The sequence below is a fragment of the Thunnus maccoyii genome, chromosome 19 (assembly GCF_910596095.1).
Source record: "Thunnus maccoyii chromosome 19, fThuMac1.1, whole genome shotgun sequence".
NCBI classification, from domain to species: domain Eukaryota; kingdom Metazoa; phylum Chordata; class Actinopteri; order Scombriformes; family Scombridae; genus Thunnus; species Thunnus maccoyii.
The window spans coordinates 25,362,639-25,376,885 of NC_056551.1; the positions used below are offsets into that span (position 1 = coordinate 25,362,639).

At 37.6% G+C, this 14,247-nt stretch overlaps 1 protein-coding gene and 1 long non-coding RNA gene across 2 annotated transcripts in view; one reads left to right on the top strand and one right to left on the bottom strand.

Annotated features, from left to right (window-relative positions):
- The first annotated feature begins 280 nt into the window (after positions 1-280).
- LOC121885408 lies at positions 281-5,189 on the top strand. Its single transcript, XR_006092551.1, has 2 exons — positions 281-667; positions 3,259-5,189. It is a non-coding gene; the product is annotated as an uncharacterized LOC121885408 (long non-coding RNA).
- Positions 5,190-11,814: 6,625 nt separating this feature from the next.
- Positions 11,815-14,247, bottom strand: part of LOC121885373 (metal transporter CNNM4) — a 29,598-nt gene continuing 27,165 nt past the window's right edge. The window contains exons 6-7 of the mRNA XM_042394765.1: positions 14,033-14,208; positions 11,815-12,540 (exon numbers count right to left, since the gene is read on the bottom strand). Coding sequence (XP_042250699.1) covers positions 11,953-12,540; positions 14,033-14,208 — 764 coding nt within the window. The 3' untranslated portion in view covers positions 11,815-11,952. The remainder of the gene's footprint in view (positions 12,541-14,032; positions 14,209-14,247) is intronic.

Consider the following 14,247-nt stretch of genomic DNA (forward strand, 5'->3'; position numbering starts at 1 on the left):
TTTAATTATCAAAAGGAAGACGAAGATACATGTTTTAAATAAATAATCAATCATGTATATATAATAAACAAATTTTATTTTCTTTTTTGTTAAATTTTACAGACATAAATGGAAATTCAATGATTCTATCTATTGTTTTTATAATTCAGCTGAAGAGTTACTTTGACTCTGTTTTCTAAAAATATTTATTTACAACACTTCCGAAAGATCGGTGTTGTTATATATTTATTTAAAATCTATATATATTTTTAAAACTATTTATTAATTTATGCCGCTCCCTTTGCTTCTTATATGTTCCCTCCTATGTGTATTATTGATCTGTTCGTTACATCATGTCTGTGTCTCCTGGTTTTGAGTTGTCGATGTGTTTTGTTTAAATAAAGTTTGGAGAGAAAAAAAAGCTGCAACTGCTCAGTCTGGCCGCCATTTTGGCTCCAACACAGACAGGCTGAGTTCGGGCCGGAGGGACATTTTGGGGCTGTATTCTGGATGTTTTCCTTTTTATTGTTGCACCACCCTCTTCTCAAATCCAGCGAATTGGAGTTCATGTGAGCTCACAGCCAATAAAACACAGGAAAACAATAAAGAGCTCACACCCATCTTTGTTAGATTTCATAAAAACAAGCCATTCATCACTTTGGGCCCTTGACAAAGAGACGTTTAAAGGGTATGTTCACATTTTTTTAAGGATGTCGTAAAAACAGTCAGGTGTCCAGATGAACATTGAAACATGTTTTTCTCGCTGTAATCATTCTTCCTGTTCATACTGACCATTAGAAGATCCCTTCATAATACACTTACAATGTAAGTGATGGGGGACAAAATCAACAGTCCTCCTTCTGTGCAAAAATGTATTTAAAAGTTTATCTGAAGCTAATATGAAGCTTCAGCGTCCAAATGAGTCAAATCAAGTAGATATCTTTCAACGTTACAGTCTTTTTAGTGGCAAAGTCCCTCTTTTTGTTACTATACTTCCACCTGCAGCTCAACAGGGAAACACTGTCCGTGGAAACACAAAGAGGGAATTTGATGCTAAAAAGACTGTAAATGTGTCAGATATCCACTTGATATGACTAACTCAGACTGCTGAAGCCTCAAATAAGCTTCACATCAACTTTTAAATGACTGTGTGGACACACTGTGGATTTTGGTTCCCATCATTTACTTTGAAAGCACATTTGAAGGATCTTTTAATATCCAGTATGAATAAGAGGAATGATTACAGCGAGGAAAACCTCTTTCACTGTTCACATGGACGCCTGACTGTTAAGATAAGGTAAGATATACATTATAGATTGTGAACCTGGCCTTCAACATTCATACAGTATAAAATAGGAGTTGGTTAGAGCTGTTTACACCTGACAGAGGAGGGTTACATAATACTAAAGATAAAAAAAAGGATTAAGATAAAAAGATAAGATAAGATAGCTTCCTCTATTTTAGACTCAAAGGTCAGCTCGGTCAAGATGGTTTTCTATTTATTGGTCGGTGGTGTAAATTTGTGTGCCACAACCATAGACTGTATAAAAATATGGAAGAAGTTACCGTGACGTCACCTGTTGGTTTGTGAAGGTTTTGAAGCTCAAAGGGAGTCGCTCCGGTCGTCGCCATCTGGCTTCCGCATTTGCTTCATTTTTCAGCCCCTGAGGTTACCGCTTGGCCACACCTCTTCCTAACTGGACGCGATGCGAACGAGTGATCATCAGATTGTTTCAGTTTTTCCTTCCTAACCTCTTCTGTGCGTCAGCGAACAGGCTAAACGACGTTGCTTGTTTGAAAAACCATTTCACACACTTGCTCCACCTCCAACCTGTTTTCATTGGTCAAAATTGACGCTAACGTCAACGTGTTTCCGTTTCCTCTCCAGTCAGCAGTCAACATGGACAAAGAGGGATAATTGTAAGCCTATATAAAATATCACAGTGTACAAATCACAAAAAATGATCATTCTAGCTGAGGAAATGATTAAAGGGGAGGTAGAAGAGGGAGAAGTCACAAGTGGCATCTAGTGGAAGAGACTTGGCAGAAAATGAATATAATATTTATAAGTATGTTTTAATTAATGTATAATCACCTGAAAATAAGAATCGTTGTGTTTTCGTTACCTTAGAATGAGCCCTTTATATCTACATCTACAATCTGCAACCTCACCACTAGATGTCACTAAATCCTACACACTGCACCTTTAATACTGTCATGAGAGCGGATTCAACGGACCAGTTCCATATCAGCGGCAGCCATCTTGGTTGTTTCTTCTGTACAGTCATCATATCAAACCCGCCCCCTTATTGGATAAACAGCTGTGATTGGCCCGACGTGGGCCAGGCCGGCTGGAAACCTGTCTGAACGGGAGGGGGGGCGTGAGACGCATCAGCCAGAGCAAATAAAACATGAGCTCGTAGATTCGTCTGGTTTCCAGTTTAGTCTGAACACAGATTTTTAACTTGATGGTGAAATTCCACTTTAATTGACTTTGCTGCTAAGTTTTGCCGTTTTGAATGCAGTCAATGACTCTTTCAACGTACATATGGGCATGTGAGTATTGTTTTAAAACAGACTTAAAAATATTTGAACCTATCCTTTAAAGTGAGTTGCACCTTTATCACCATTAATACAGTTTTTAAAGTCTTAAAAATCCATCTGTTCCTGTTGTGCATTCCAAATATTATTATATTTTTACAATAAGGGTTTGTTTTCATTGCTGCAGGGTATGAGAAGTGCAGGATTGGCACAGACTGACTGACTGTATGATTACCAGCTTCCTTTTGATAACAAAATTTGAGGATCCACCCACATGTCTTGTAAACATTTGTCACATCAGTTAATGTGAAACGAGCCGTTAGTTTCTGCAGAGCAAAAGAAAAACTTCATCTCGTCCACAATAATCCGCAGAGAATCAAACAGAGGCCGATTTTCTGTAGAGAAATATAACTCAGGTTTATTAACCTCATAGATTTCTTCAAATGCATTACAGTAGTTATAAAACAGTATGTACACATTGCTTTAAGTTACACAATCCATGTTTGGAAGTGCTCCCCCTCCCATTTCTGTTCAACCATTGTGGTAAAAGAAAAAAAAAAAAACATTCACAACCAAGACAAACATGTTACAGCAGTGTCTGAATATTAAAAACCTGCCAAACAAGTATTGTGTGTCCACTCTACAGATGTTGGGGAAATGAAAAGGGAAAATAACTTTACTCACAGGACCGTTCAGCATCAGTTTATTGTTGTAACTCTTATCATTTTTGTATTTCAGGTCTTTTAATCATCTCAAACCTGCACTGCAACTCTGAAAAACTTACTGCCTGATCCGTCTGTGTGCAAAGAAAAGGATGATAATAGATGCGAAAACATGTCGCGGGGGCCACTATTCTCTGCTACTCTTCACTTTGTTTCTGCAACTCGAACAATTCAAAGAGACTACTTGTGAATGATACACAGTGTTGAAAACTCAGTAGCCTGAGAACCCAACAGCAGAAAATATTTAACCTTCGTATGGGTCTAATCATCACACCGCAACAGGGGCTGCTGATAAGCCCTGCTCCCCCGCTCCAGTCCCATGATGGAAAAAAAAAAAAAAAAAAGGGTCTGAACAATAAAAATGACTTAGCAGATCTGAACGGCAGTCAAAGCTGGAGGAATTTCAATATTTCTGAGCGGTGGGAGAGGAGCCGAGATAAGGGCAGGATGAAGAATATGTGAAGAAAAGGAGTGAAGTGAGAAGGAAAGCGTGGGAGGAAATATGAATAAGAGGGAGAAACAGGATGGAAAAGGATGGGAAAGTACAGAAAAAAGGCTTTTGGTTATCATGTCTAGTGACAAAAAATATATAGAAGAAGGCTACAGAAGATAGGAGGAGTAAATCTGAGGTCAACTTGGTGCAATGTTTATTGCTATGCAATGCCTTCCTAGTAAAACAATGGAAATAAAACTTGAAATAACATCAGAACATCTTTCATTATAAATAGATGTAGGCTATTTTCTCTCTCTTAGCATCATACAAATGCTCTTCATGTACAGGTTATTTACAGTAATTTAACACAAACAGCAATCAGGGAAGTGAACACAGTGTTGCAACCCAATAAAGGCTGCGTCTTACAGCTGGAAGCCCGTTTCACGCCTTCAGGTACACACCTTTAACAAAACAAACAAATAAACAAACAAACAAACAAAAAAGCAATAAATACAATGTTTACAATAAATACAACATTACTAAGTCAAACAATTTGTTTTCACATTTCCCAGTACACAAACTGGTAGTCATACAGCCAACCAGTGGCTTCACTGGAAACCAGTATAAGACCAATTGCTACATGAGACCTATATGAACCAGCAGGCAGGTCTAAAATTTCTTCAAATCGAGGGTAAGGCTATGTTGACTATACAGTATATTTGCATTAAACAAGCAGGTTTTCAGTGAGCTGAAAGGTCCTGCTGAATAAAATCTATAGTTTCTCAGAGTGATGATCGTTCCCATGGCTGGATTTACCAGTTAGGGGGCCCCCCCGCCCCACCCCAGTTCCTCCCACTATCTCTGCATTGTGTGTTGGTATTCCAATACCGGCCCCAGGTTTGCTCTGCAATCAGTTGATAAAACACAATTTAGCCATATGCATCATGTAAGCACAAAACTGAAAAAATGAAACCAGATTTTGAAACGTCAAGATTTCACAATTAGAAAATTTAAAAAGGACTCCAAAATATTGTGCTTTAGTGGTGCATATTAATCCCAATAACACATTTTTAATACATCAAATCACTACAAACCAGTTGACCTTGCGGCTTTTGCTACGTTCATGTCATATGGGATCGATTGCAGAGATGGGAAAGCGGAGATTTGTATGATTATAAAAATGGTCTAGTGAAGGTTGAATACTGTGCATTAACAATTTACCATCATATCTACTAAATGTGGGTTTAATCACCTAAAGTGACAAACTTACAGGCGCCCTGGTTTGCTTGATTTTCAGTTGCTTCTATATTATGAAGCACAAAGTAGAGATGCTAACGAAACATGCTAACGGTATCAATACTGCAGACCATTTCTATTACCGTCATTACCGTGATTATCGTCATTTTCAGAGCAGCTCTCCTGCCTCTACTGGTCAAACAGAGTCAGTCTGTCGAGCTCTAACTAATCTGACCATGACTTTCTATATTTTATCATTAATCGTAATTATTTTTTAAGATGTGAACGGGTGCAAAGAATCTAAGAGTCAAAGACACCTGACTTTAAAGTAATTTCCTGTTAACTGTCTTAAACTGACTTAACTATATTTTCCCACTAATAGAAAGATTTCAGGACTTGTAGATTATAATGATAAAACCGTTAACTGTGATATTTTTACCTACGATAACTGTAGCGTGAAAATTTTCATACCGGACATCATTAGGGTGAAGTTAGCTTACAGAAAAATACTCTTGTAATTCCAATCATTCTGATCTGATATGACATGAAGGCAGTGACTTTGGGGCGTTTTTGCTCAGTTTGCCCGGTTGGTAATCCAGCCTTGATCTTCTCACTCAGGAAATCATCCCACAAAAAAGGAGAAATGCTTTGGAATATACACTTTGAGACTTATGCTACATAACTCACAAGTTTAAAGTGTTTTCAAATCAGTGCTAGCTTATACAACAGTTTTTATCTTTTCAAATAAATATCTCTCACTATATATATATCATCAACAAAATAATTCATCTTTACAGTCACTTAAATTGTTTCAGTGTCACCGCATACATAGGAAAAAAAAATAGGTAGATCACATGCTAGCAGCTTTAACATCAGAGCTCAGCTCTTTCGCTCCACAGAGAGCGAGGAGAGAGCCGCTACAGTCGTCTTCCCGTTAATCATCTCATCATCTTCAGTCCACTGGAACACAACCAAACATCCTCCGACTCACTGTCTGCTCTAATAGGTACAGTATCATTTACACACATTAAATCTTCATATTGTATCAAGTGCCATGTATGAATTAATCCCTGTTTTTTTGGAATGTGGTGACGACACACACACACATCGTGCACAAATTGTGAGAAACGCTGTCAGGTCACAAGAAGCAACATGAGGGTTTTTCCACTACGTTTACAGTAGTGACCCGAGCTGAGACAGGGTTAACATCACCAGTGTGAAGTCAGTGTGAAGACATGCGATGGAATGTTTGTTGTTAAAATCTCAACGAGTCATTGTGCTGTGAGTGTTTTCAACGTGCTGACCTGATATCCACGAGTGAATCCTTAACCCCCCCTGGGGGCTCACCGTTAGCTCAAAAAGGTTAATAAATACAACAAGTGTGAAACAAAGTTAACGGAAAAGCTCAACATTTTGGGGAAATACTCTTTTACTCGCTTTCCTGCTGAGAGTTAGAAGAGAAGAAACAGCTCTCTTATCTGTCAATTAAATATGAAGCTACAGCCAAGAGACGGTTAGTTTATCTTAATACAAAGACTGAAAGCAGGGGCTCTGTCTAAAGATTAAAACATCTGCCAAAAAGCATTTCTAAAACTCACTAATAAACACAAGATATCTCGTTTGTTAGATCCCTACTCTATGAAACAGAATCCTTTAATTTTTTACCTTAAAATTTAATTAGTTTAGCCATTAATAGTGATGAATTTAAGCCATTTTAATGGGCTTTTAAGGGGATAATTATTGGGTAAATTAATGGTTTGTAATAAAAAATATTTTTAATGGATTATACGCACAGATTAAGGAGCTCCTTTTAAGAAACCCTTAATAAAACCTTAAATTGATAATTAAGGGATTATGTACCCCTTAAATTGTACTTAATTTGTTAATTAATGGCTTTTAAAATTAAGTTTGTTTTAAGAATTTGGGGTTTTGCCTTTTGGACAAATTAAGGGACGTCTGGCTACTATACTAAACTTCTTAAACCTCTTAATCTCAGATTAAGGGGTTTAGAATAGTAAACCCCTTAATTAGGGGTCAATTAAAGAGTGATTAGTGGTATTTTAAGGGATTGTGGTTTTACGGGGGGTTATGTGCCAGACTATTTTGTGGCAGAAGTAATTTTCTGAAAATTACTTTCATAACTTGCCGTTTTACATTTCCATTTTTGTACAAATTTAACAAACAGGATACAACGTGTTAATTAGTGAGCTTTAGATAGGCGGATTTTTTTTGGATATAGCCAGGCTAGCTGTTTACATTCTTTATGCTAAGCTATGCTAAAATAAGCTAACCGTGTGCTGGCTGTAGGATCATATTCAACCGTCAGAGTGGTGTCGATCTTCTCATCTAAGTGACTGAATAAGCATATTTCCCAAAATGTTGAACGATTCCTTTAAGCTAGCTTTAAGCTTTCTGTAGCCTCGGGTTTACGTTAGCCCAGAGCTGAGAAAATGCAAGTTTGAAAAGTCTTTTTGTTTGTAATGCCATAACCTATCATATCATATCATATGTGAAACTAACAGTAATGATATTACAAGATAAAAAATTAGACATAACAGCAAGACTAGTGGGGACTTTGTGGAAATGTGAAATTTGTCGCTACAGTTGAGGACTCTGAGGTCTTCTGTACCTTTTTTTTCTGGGAATTTTGGGGTATTAAGACTTTGGGGAATTTCCTTTCAAAAGTTAATAACTTACTTCCAGTTTTAGATGATTTAAGTAATTTTTAGACCCCGTATTTTTCCGCTAACATTCATCCTATATTATATACTACATTATCCTGTAATTCCAGCATAAAATGGGCTTTGAAACAACAAATTATTTTACTGGTCTGTGATTCTCTAATAAATTTAGGTAGTTTCTAATAAAAGATGTAAGTATGTAATCTAGTACGAATTATCAAATAGAGAAAAGGTTATGTAACAATAATTTTAGTTGGTTTTGAGAGGAATTTACTTAGAGTTGGACATTTTGAAAAATACACGCATTTGCTTTCTGGCCTTGAGTAAGATGAGACGATTGATGCCATTCCCATATCTCCAATTAGCTTTATGCTAAGCTAAGCTAAGCATATTTATCGTACAGAGACGAAATTGGTATCAATCTTCTTGTCGCAATCTTGGCGGAAAAGCAAATAAGTGTGTTTGTGTGGTGTTTGGGGACTCCGGCTCATGACCTCAGTATTTCTAAAACCCTGCTCAAGGGCCTTGAATAAAAGGAGAAATGAGAATTTGGTTGGAATTTTTGTAGTTTGCTAACAAATAAAGTCGTCTTGTGCAGGGAATATGTAGAAATGCCCTTTTTAAACTTGGACAGCGGATGACATTAAATAAAAAATAAAAAAATTCCCAACTGTGCTGCGAACACACCTGCTACTGAAAACTATAAGCATTAAACTACTTGTTGCTTTCTGGGTTATTTGGTCTTCATGTCATTTGTCTGTTTTGTTTTGATTATTAAATAGCGTGAAAATGAACACAAGTGCTTAAACACAACTCAGTGAATATAAATAAGAAGCCCGGTGTTACTTCCAACCGAGAGTTTTGACATCAGTAATGAACTCAGTCCATCGTTTCCTGTCAGCGAACGCACAGTGTTGCGATGACTTTAGATCCAGTTCGGTCAGCTGTTCGTGTCTTGATATTGTGAAGCGTTGAGACGGAGCCGCCGCACCGAGCTCTGTTCACAGTGAGGAATATTTTAGAGGAGATGCTAAGAAGTGGAAGCTTTTCATAATAAACATCATCTGAATTACGCAGCCTGTCCTTCAACTCAGCAGGAAGCAAAACAAATAAATAAAACCTCTAAAAATATAAAACAACAAATAAATGTTAAATACATATAAATTACTATTACGCAAAATAAATATTTTCATATTACTCTTGGAAATTAAATAATTTAAAACATATTGCCTTGGTCGAGAGGTAGGCCAGGAAGACACCCACCTTCACATCACTAGTAATGTGCAGGTGGTAAATAAAGGACCATTCCGCTGTTTCTGCAAGTTTTAGCCCCTTAACTACAAATCAAGTGTAATTTACAATATTCAATATACTATTTTCCATCTATCTCTTCAGGCAGCCATTGATCTCCATTAATTTCTGTAGGATACAAAAATCAAATAACAGATTCTTGTTGATTTTGTGCTGAAATAATTATAGATCTTTATATTGTTTAATTATGATCAGGTAATACATTAATACATCTTTAAAAAAGCTATTACTTGATTAATTCAATTTGCATTTAAATTGCACATTAATAAACTCAAAGTAAAAAAATCAAATAAAAAGATAATTAAATTTTCCAATTAATAATTATATTATCTTATTCTGTCTTTAATTATTTAATTTTTAAAAAGAAATAGTATAATTAACTAATAATTAAGATTCTTTTACCACTATATTCCATTTACTTCTACTTATTATATTCCATCCTACAATTAATTTGTCTCCTACTAACAGATTCAGTTTCCATTCTGTGTTTGCTTTCATTTAAAGACGTTAATCTTTAATTTCAAGGCAGTGAGCCACCTAAAAATTAAATGTAGTCCGACCCATGCAGCAGCAGAGGGAGCTCTGATTGGCCAGCTGTTATGTGTTATGAGAATCTGGCCAATCAGAGCTCTAGTTGTTGCTCTGCGTGTCGGCACACTGCTTCACAGTAAACAAGGACACAGTGGACCGTTATCTCACATCAATATTACATCTAACACAGGCCTGATGTTCACTACGATGGATTAAACACCTCAAGTGAATTTCAACTGATTTTCACACCATACAGAAATTAATGGAAGTCAATGGCAGCCTGGAAAGTTAGAAGAACACCTGCAGCATGGTTTGAAGATAGTCAAGAGTAATGTAAAGTATATATGGTTTGTATTAAATGGGCTCAAACATGCAGCGTCAGTGGTACAGTGTGGCTGTTTAACTACAGAAGCCGTTCAGTACAGTGAATCTGGTCTGTTTGCTGGTAGTTGAATTGACTCACTGACAGCTCACAGACAGCGGCAGGAGACACATAAATTCATTCATTCATCTGTTACAACTGCCTTCATAAGAGCCATTTATTTCTAAATAATACACTCAATCAAACAGCCGTTCTCTAACGAGGCCTCTAACTAAACAAAAACATTAACTTTATAACCTTTAGAGGTTTCACTCTTTGGAAAAATAAAAAGGGAAATTTGAGATAAAAACAACTGAACTGACTTCTGTCAACAGTAACCTGTGTAGGAATGTAGGAAGTGTTTGAATCACTAACAGGACTAAACAATGACTAACGAAGTCCCTTCAGCTGGTCAACTGGCCTCTGTAGCTGCATTTAACTGATCTATCAAACTGATACTGCTACAATTAAATTACAGTACAGTGTGACATCGTCAGTCAGAAACCAAAAATAAAGCCTCTTGGAGAGCAGTAATGACGGGGGCGCTATCACTGCTAATAATTTAAATAAAACTTACATTTTTTTCTTTGTGGTAATTACAGTTTTGACCAAACAAGCCAAGACAAACACCAAGGATCAAAATAAAAATATTCATTGACGACCCTTTTTTTTTTCAACTTTGAAAAATGAGAATTAAGAATAAAAACTAAGCGATAATGTGAAAGACGCTGCATATGTGAACAGAAGTAGTAAACGGTGTCTTTTCCACTACTCTTGTGATAGAGCAACACCTGTAACCATGGTAACAGTTTACAATAAAGATAGCTGTAGCCTCAAAAAAATGCTTAAAAGACATATAAATTAAAAATGCAGGACAAAAATGAGACTAAAACGTCTTTCGTTTTCGTGGACTAGAACTAACAAAAATCTAATCACTAAAATTTGACTGAACCTAACGTACATTATCGTCAGAAGCTAAATCAGCTAAAACTAAATCAGCATTAGTTGCCAAATTAAACTTCCAAGGATATACAGCATATAAGCTGATTTCTTATCAGAAAATGTATTTAAATTTCAGTTCGAGCAACACGTCTTTAACGAAACAACGTCTCATTTATCCTCTAAAATCCACAGACATCACTGTCAACAGTTGACAAAGCGATTATTCCCTTATTATAAAATAGTTTCACAGTGACGTCTGTGAACGACCCCACATTGTTTCTTTAAAGGCACGTTGCTCTTTTTAAATGTTTCACCGCTGTGAGCACGACAAATAAAATTCCCTTTGCTTCCGTTGCACCGAGGCAGAATCTCAAGAGATAAAACTATACTTTATCTTAATAGACGCAAGTGAGAAAATAAATATATCTTTTAGTATTCTGGGTGAACTGATCCTTTACGAGCAAACATACGTAACTCCATCTATGTTTCTACTCTTACTCAGGAGTGTTCCCTGTTCATCCGCTGTCTTTTCACTCTATTCTTGATCTGTTTCTGTGTTTTTGGGGGGGCGGGTGGGGGGGGGGGGGGGGGACATGCAGGAAGGGACAGACGAGGATTCCTGTTTACAAAAATACACACAATGTGCTGACCGTCAGCATCCCTCAGACATCTACAGAAAGGTTCAGGAGACCACAAGCAAACAGGAACAGAAACATTGACTTTATATAGAAATATGGACGATGCGTCTCCACTTCCTGCCACTACGTAAAAGTGAAGCCAAAATATCTCCTTTCCGGGAGCGGCCATCTTGCATTTGGAGTAGGGGCGAGTAGAGGTTTGAGAGAGGCTGTCGCAGCTGTCAATCATGATGTCACACCTCCTTTTTTTTTATCCTTTTATCGTCAAATAACTAATTAAAAAACAAACGTATCAGAAAAATGAGCACTTGGACAAACATCAGCATGATAAGAACTACATAAATTTATTTGGCGTGTACTTTTTACTTTTTTTTTAGTTTGGCTCATGTCCCATCCGCTAACATGGAGGGGGCGGGACTTATGACCTATACTGCTGCCAGCCACTAGGGGGCGATCCAGATGTTTTGGCTTCACTTTCTGAGCGTTGTCATGGCGTCCATATTTATATACAGTCGATGAACAGGACGTAGCGCGAGTATGTGTTATGTAAGTGAGCGCACAGGTAGTTTAGTTTTAGTTAGATGGTGCTTTCAGTGCGTGCGTGACTGATGGTTTGAACGTGTGGGTGGGGGTGGGGGTGTGCCTGGGTGTGGCTGGGCCTACGGGGGCCCACACAGTTCTGCTGCTCACTGAGCAGAGCGGCGGCCTCTCCCGACCCCTTCTCGGAGCCGGCAGAGGGCGAGGAATGCTGGGATTTGGAGGAGAGGGAGGAGGACAGAGTCGGGTGGGGGTTAGAGGCGCACGTCGCTGTACTCAAGGAGGACGGAGGGCTTTGTGAGAGGGGGGTGTGGTTGTTCGGAGGAGGAGAGGCCTGAGGCAAAGCCTGGCTCGGCCTGCGGCTGGAGGAGGAGGAGGAGGAGGAGGTGGTGGTGGTGGTGGTGGTTTGGGGCAGAGCGGTGCGGCTGCCCGGCGGCGTCGGCTGAGCTTTAGACGACGGGTGCTTTACGGGAGGCGTGGCCAGGGGCAGCGGAGTGCGAGTCCCCGGCGGCGTCACGGGAGGCAAAGAGACAGACATGTCCAAGCGAACGTGACTGCCGTCTGGAGACTGCGGCGTGCTGTCCAGCCTGGACGCCAGGAGACCGTTCTGGTACTGGGAACGAGTGACCTGAGGAGACAAAACACCAGCGATAACTTTCTTTATCTTAGCTTTAGCATCTCAAACAAGTCTTTATCTACTGGACAGGAAGTTGAAACCTTAGTAGTAGTGAGAAACATCACAGAAGTCAGACTGTATCTCGCTTCTCTATTAACTGATATAAAACGCTGCTGCCGAAGTTTAAACCACAACAAGTTAAAGGAAGGATGTTAAACCCATTTTACAGTGGATTTTAAAATTTCATGACTAGTTTACAAGCCTGTAAATTGTTTAACAATTTCATATTTGTTTCCTAAAATCCTAAACTTTTTAAGTAATTAATTGAAGTGTTTTGTATCGTTGTCTTTACAGACTAAAAGTTTACTTTTATTTTAAATTTTACGATGATTATTCTACGCTGTTTTATTGTATTTATATAATGTTTTGTTTAGCACTTTTAAATTTATTTGTTTAAATATTTTTCATTCTAAACATATAATTATGTATATACTGTATGTATGTACACAATTTGGTGTAAAAAATTAAGTTATTATTATTATTATTATTATTATTATTATTATTAGGAGAGCAGTGAATTCTGTTTATCAATTTAAAATAAAACTAATACCATAAAATAAATTGTTTAATATATTTATATATATAACCACGTTATTCAGCTGATACATCATGTTATTAGATGCAGTCTGACCTAAACTGATTAATGATAAATTCAAAAGAATAACTGCCTTTATCTTTCAATAAATTCATTCTCTAAATGTCTAAACGGTGGTGAAATGAATTGAATTGTTGTCATCAGTGTATATTAGCAGCTGACAGTGTACATGTTGGTTCTGTATGTATCTCAGACTGGATACTAATGAGTTAATAAGATATTATAATACTCAGAACATTTTTTGTATAAACAATTTTTCTTACTGTAGTTGGAGTTATTTAATAAAGACAGTATTACTCATCCTGACTCATAAAAACAAGCAAATCTTTTGTGAATTTCAGCTTAACTGAACTTTTTCTTGATAACAGGAAAATGATTCACACACACTTCATCTTATCAGCGTGGAGTTAAAATGTTCATTTCTTACTTCTTATCACATTAGCTGGAGATATTAAATCAAAGCACAAAATATTTGAAAGATAAATGGAAGTCTGATTAGTTCACAGTAAAGCAGCTACAGACACTTGTGTGGTCCTTATTCTGTATTATACTGATTGTGTGTATGTGTGTGTGTGTGTGTGTGTGTGTGTGTGTGTGTGTGTGTGTGAATGGGTGAATTTTTAGCATTTAATTATTTGCATTTATAGTAGCAGTTTAAAAAGAGACAAACAGAGACAGAAGAGCCTCCTCACCTAAAATAAAAGAAAGTGTAATGAATATAAATAATTCATTATAAATATTTTTGTGTATATTATTAATTTGATTGTTTTAGGGTACAGTAGGATAATGTTGATCCCTCATATATCAGACTTAACAGCATTCATAACTGTTGCAGTGGTTTGCAGTTACCTTGACAAACTGCAGGTCTGTCAGAGCACGTACGCAGAAGTCTGGTATGTACTGGAAGGGGGTTCCTGGGATCTGAGTGTTGCTGCCGCCGACGGAGCCGCTTTCCGGAGCGCGCTCAGTGCAGCTCAGGGACGCCGAGCGGTTGAGGTTGCCCCCGTGAGACGGAGAACGGAACTCTGGGATTGGAAAGAGAAGAAAGAGAGAGTGAGTGAGAG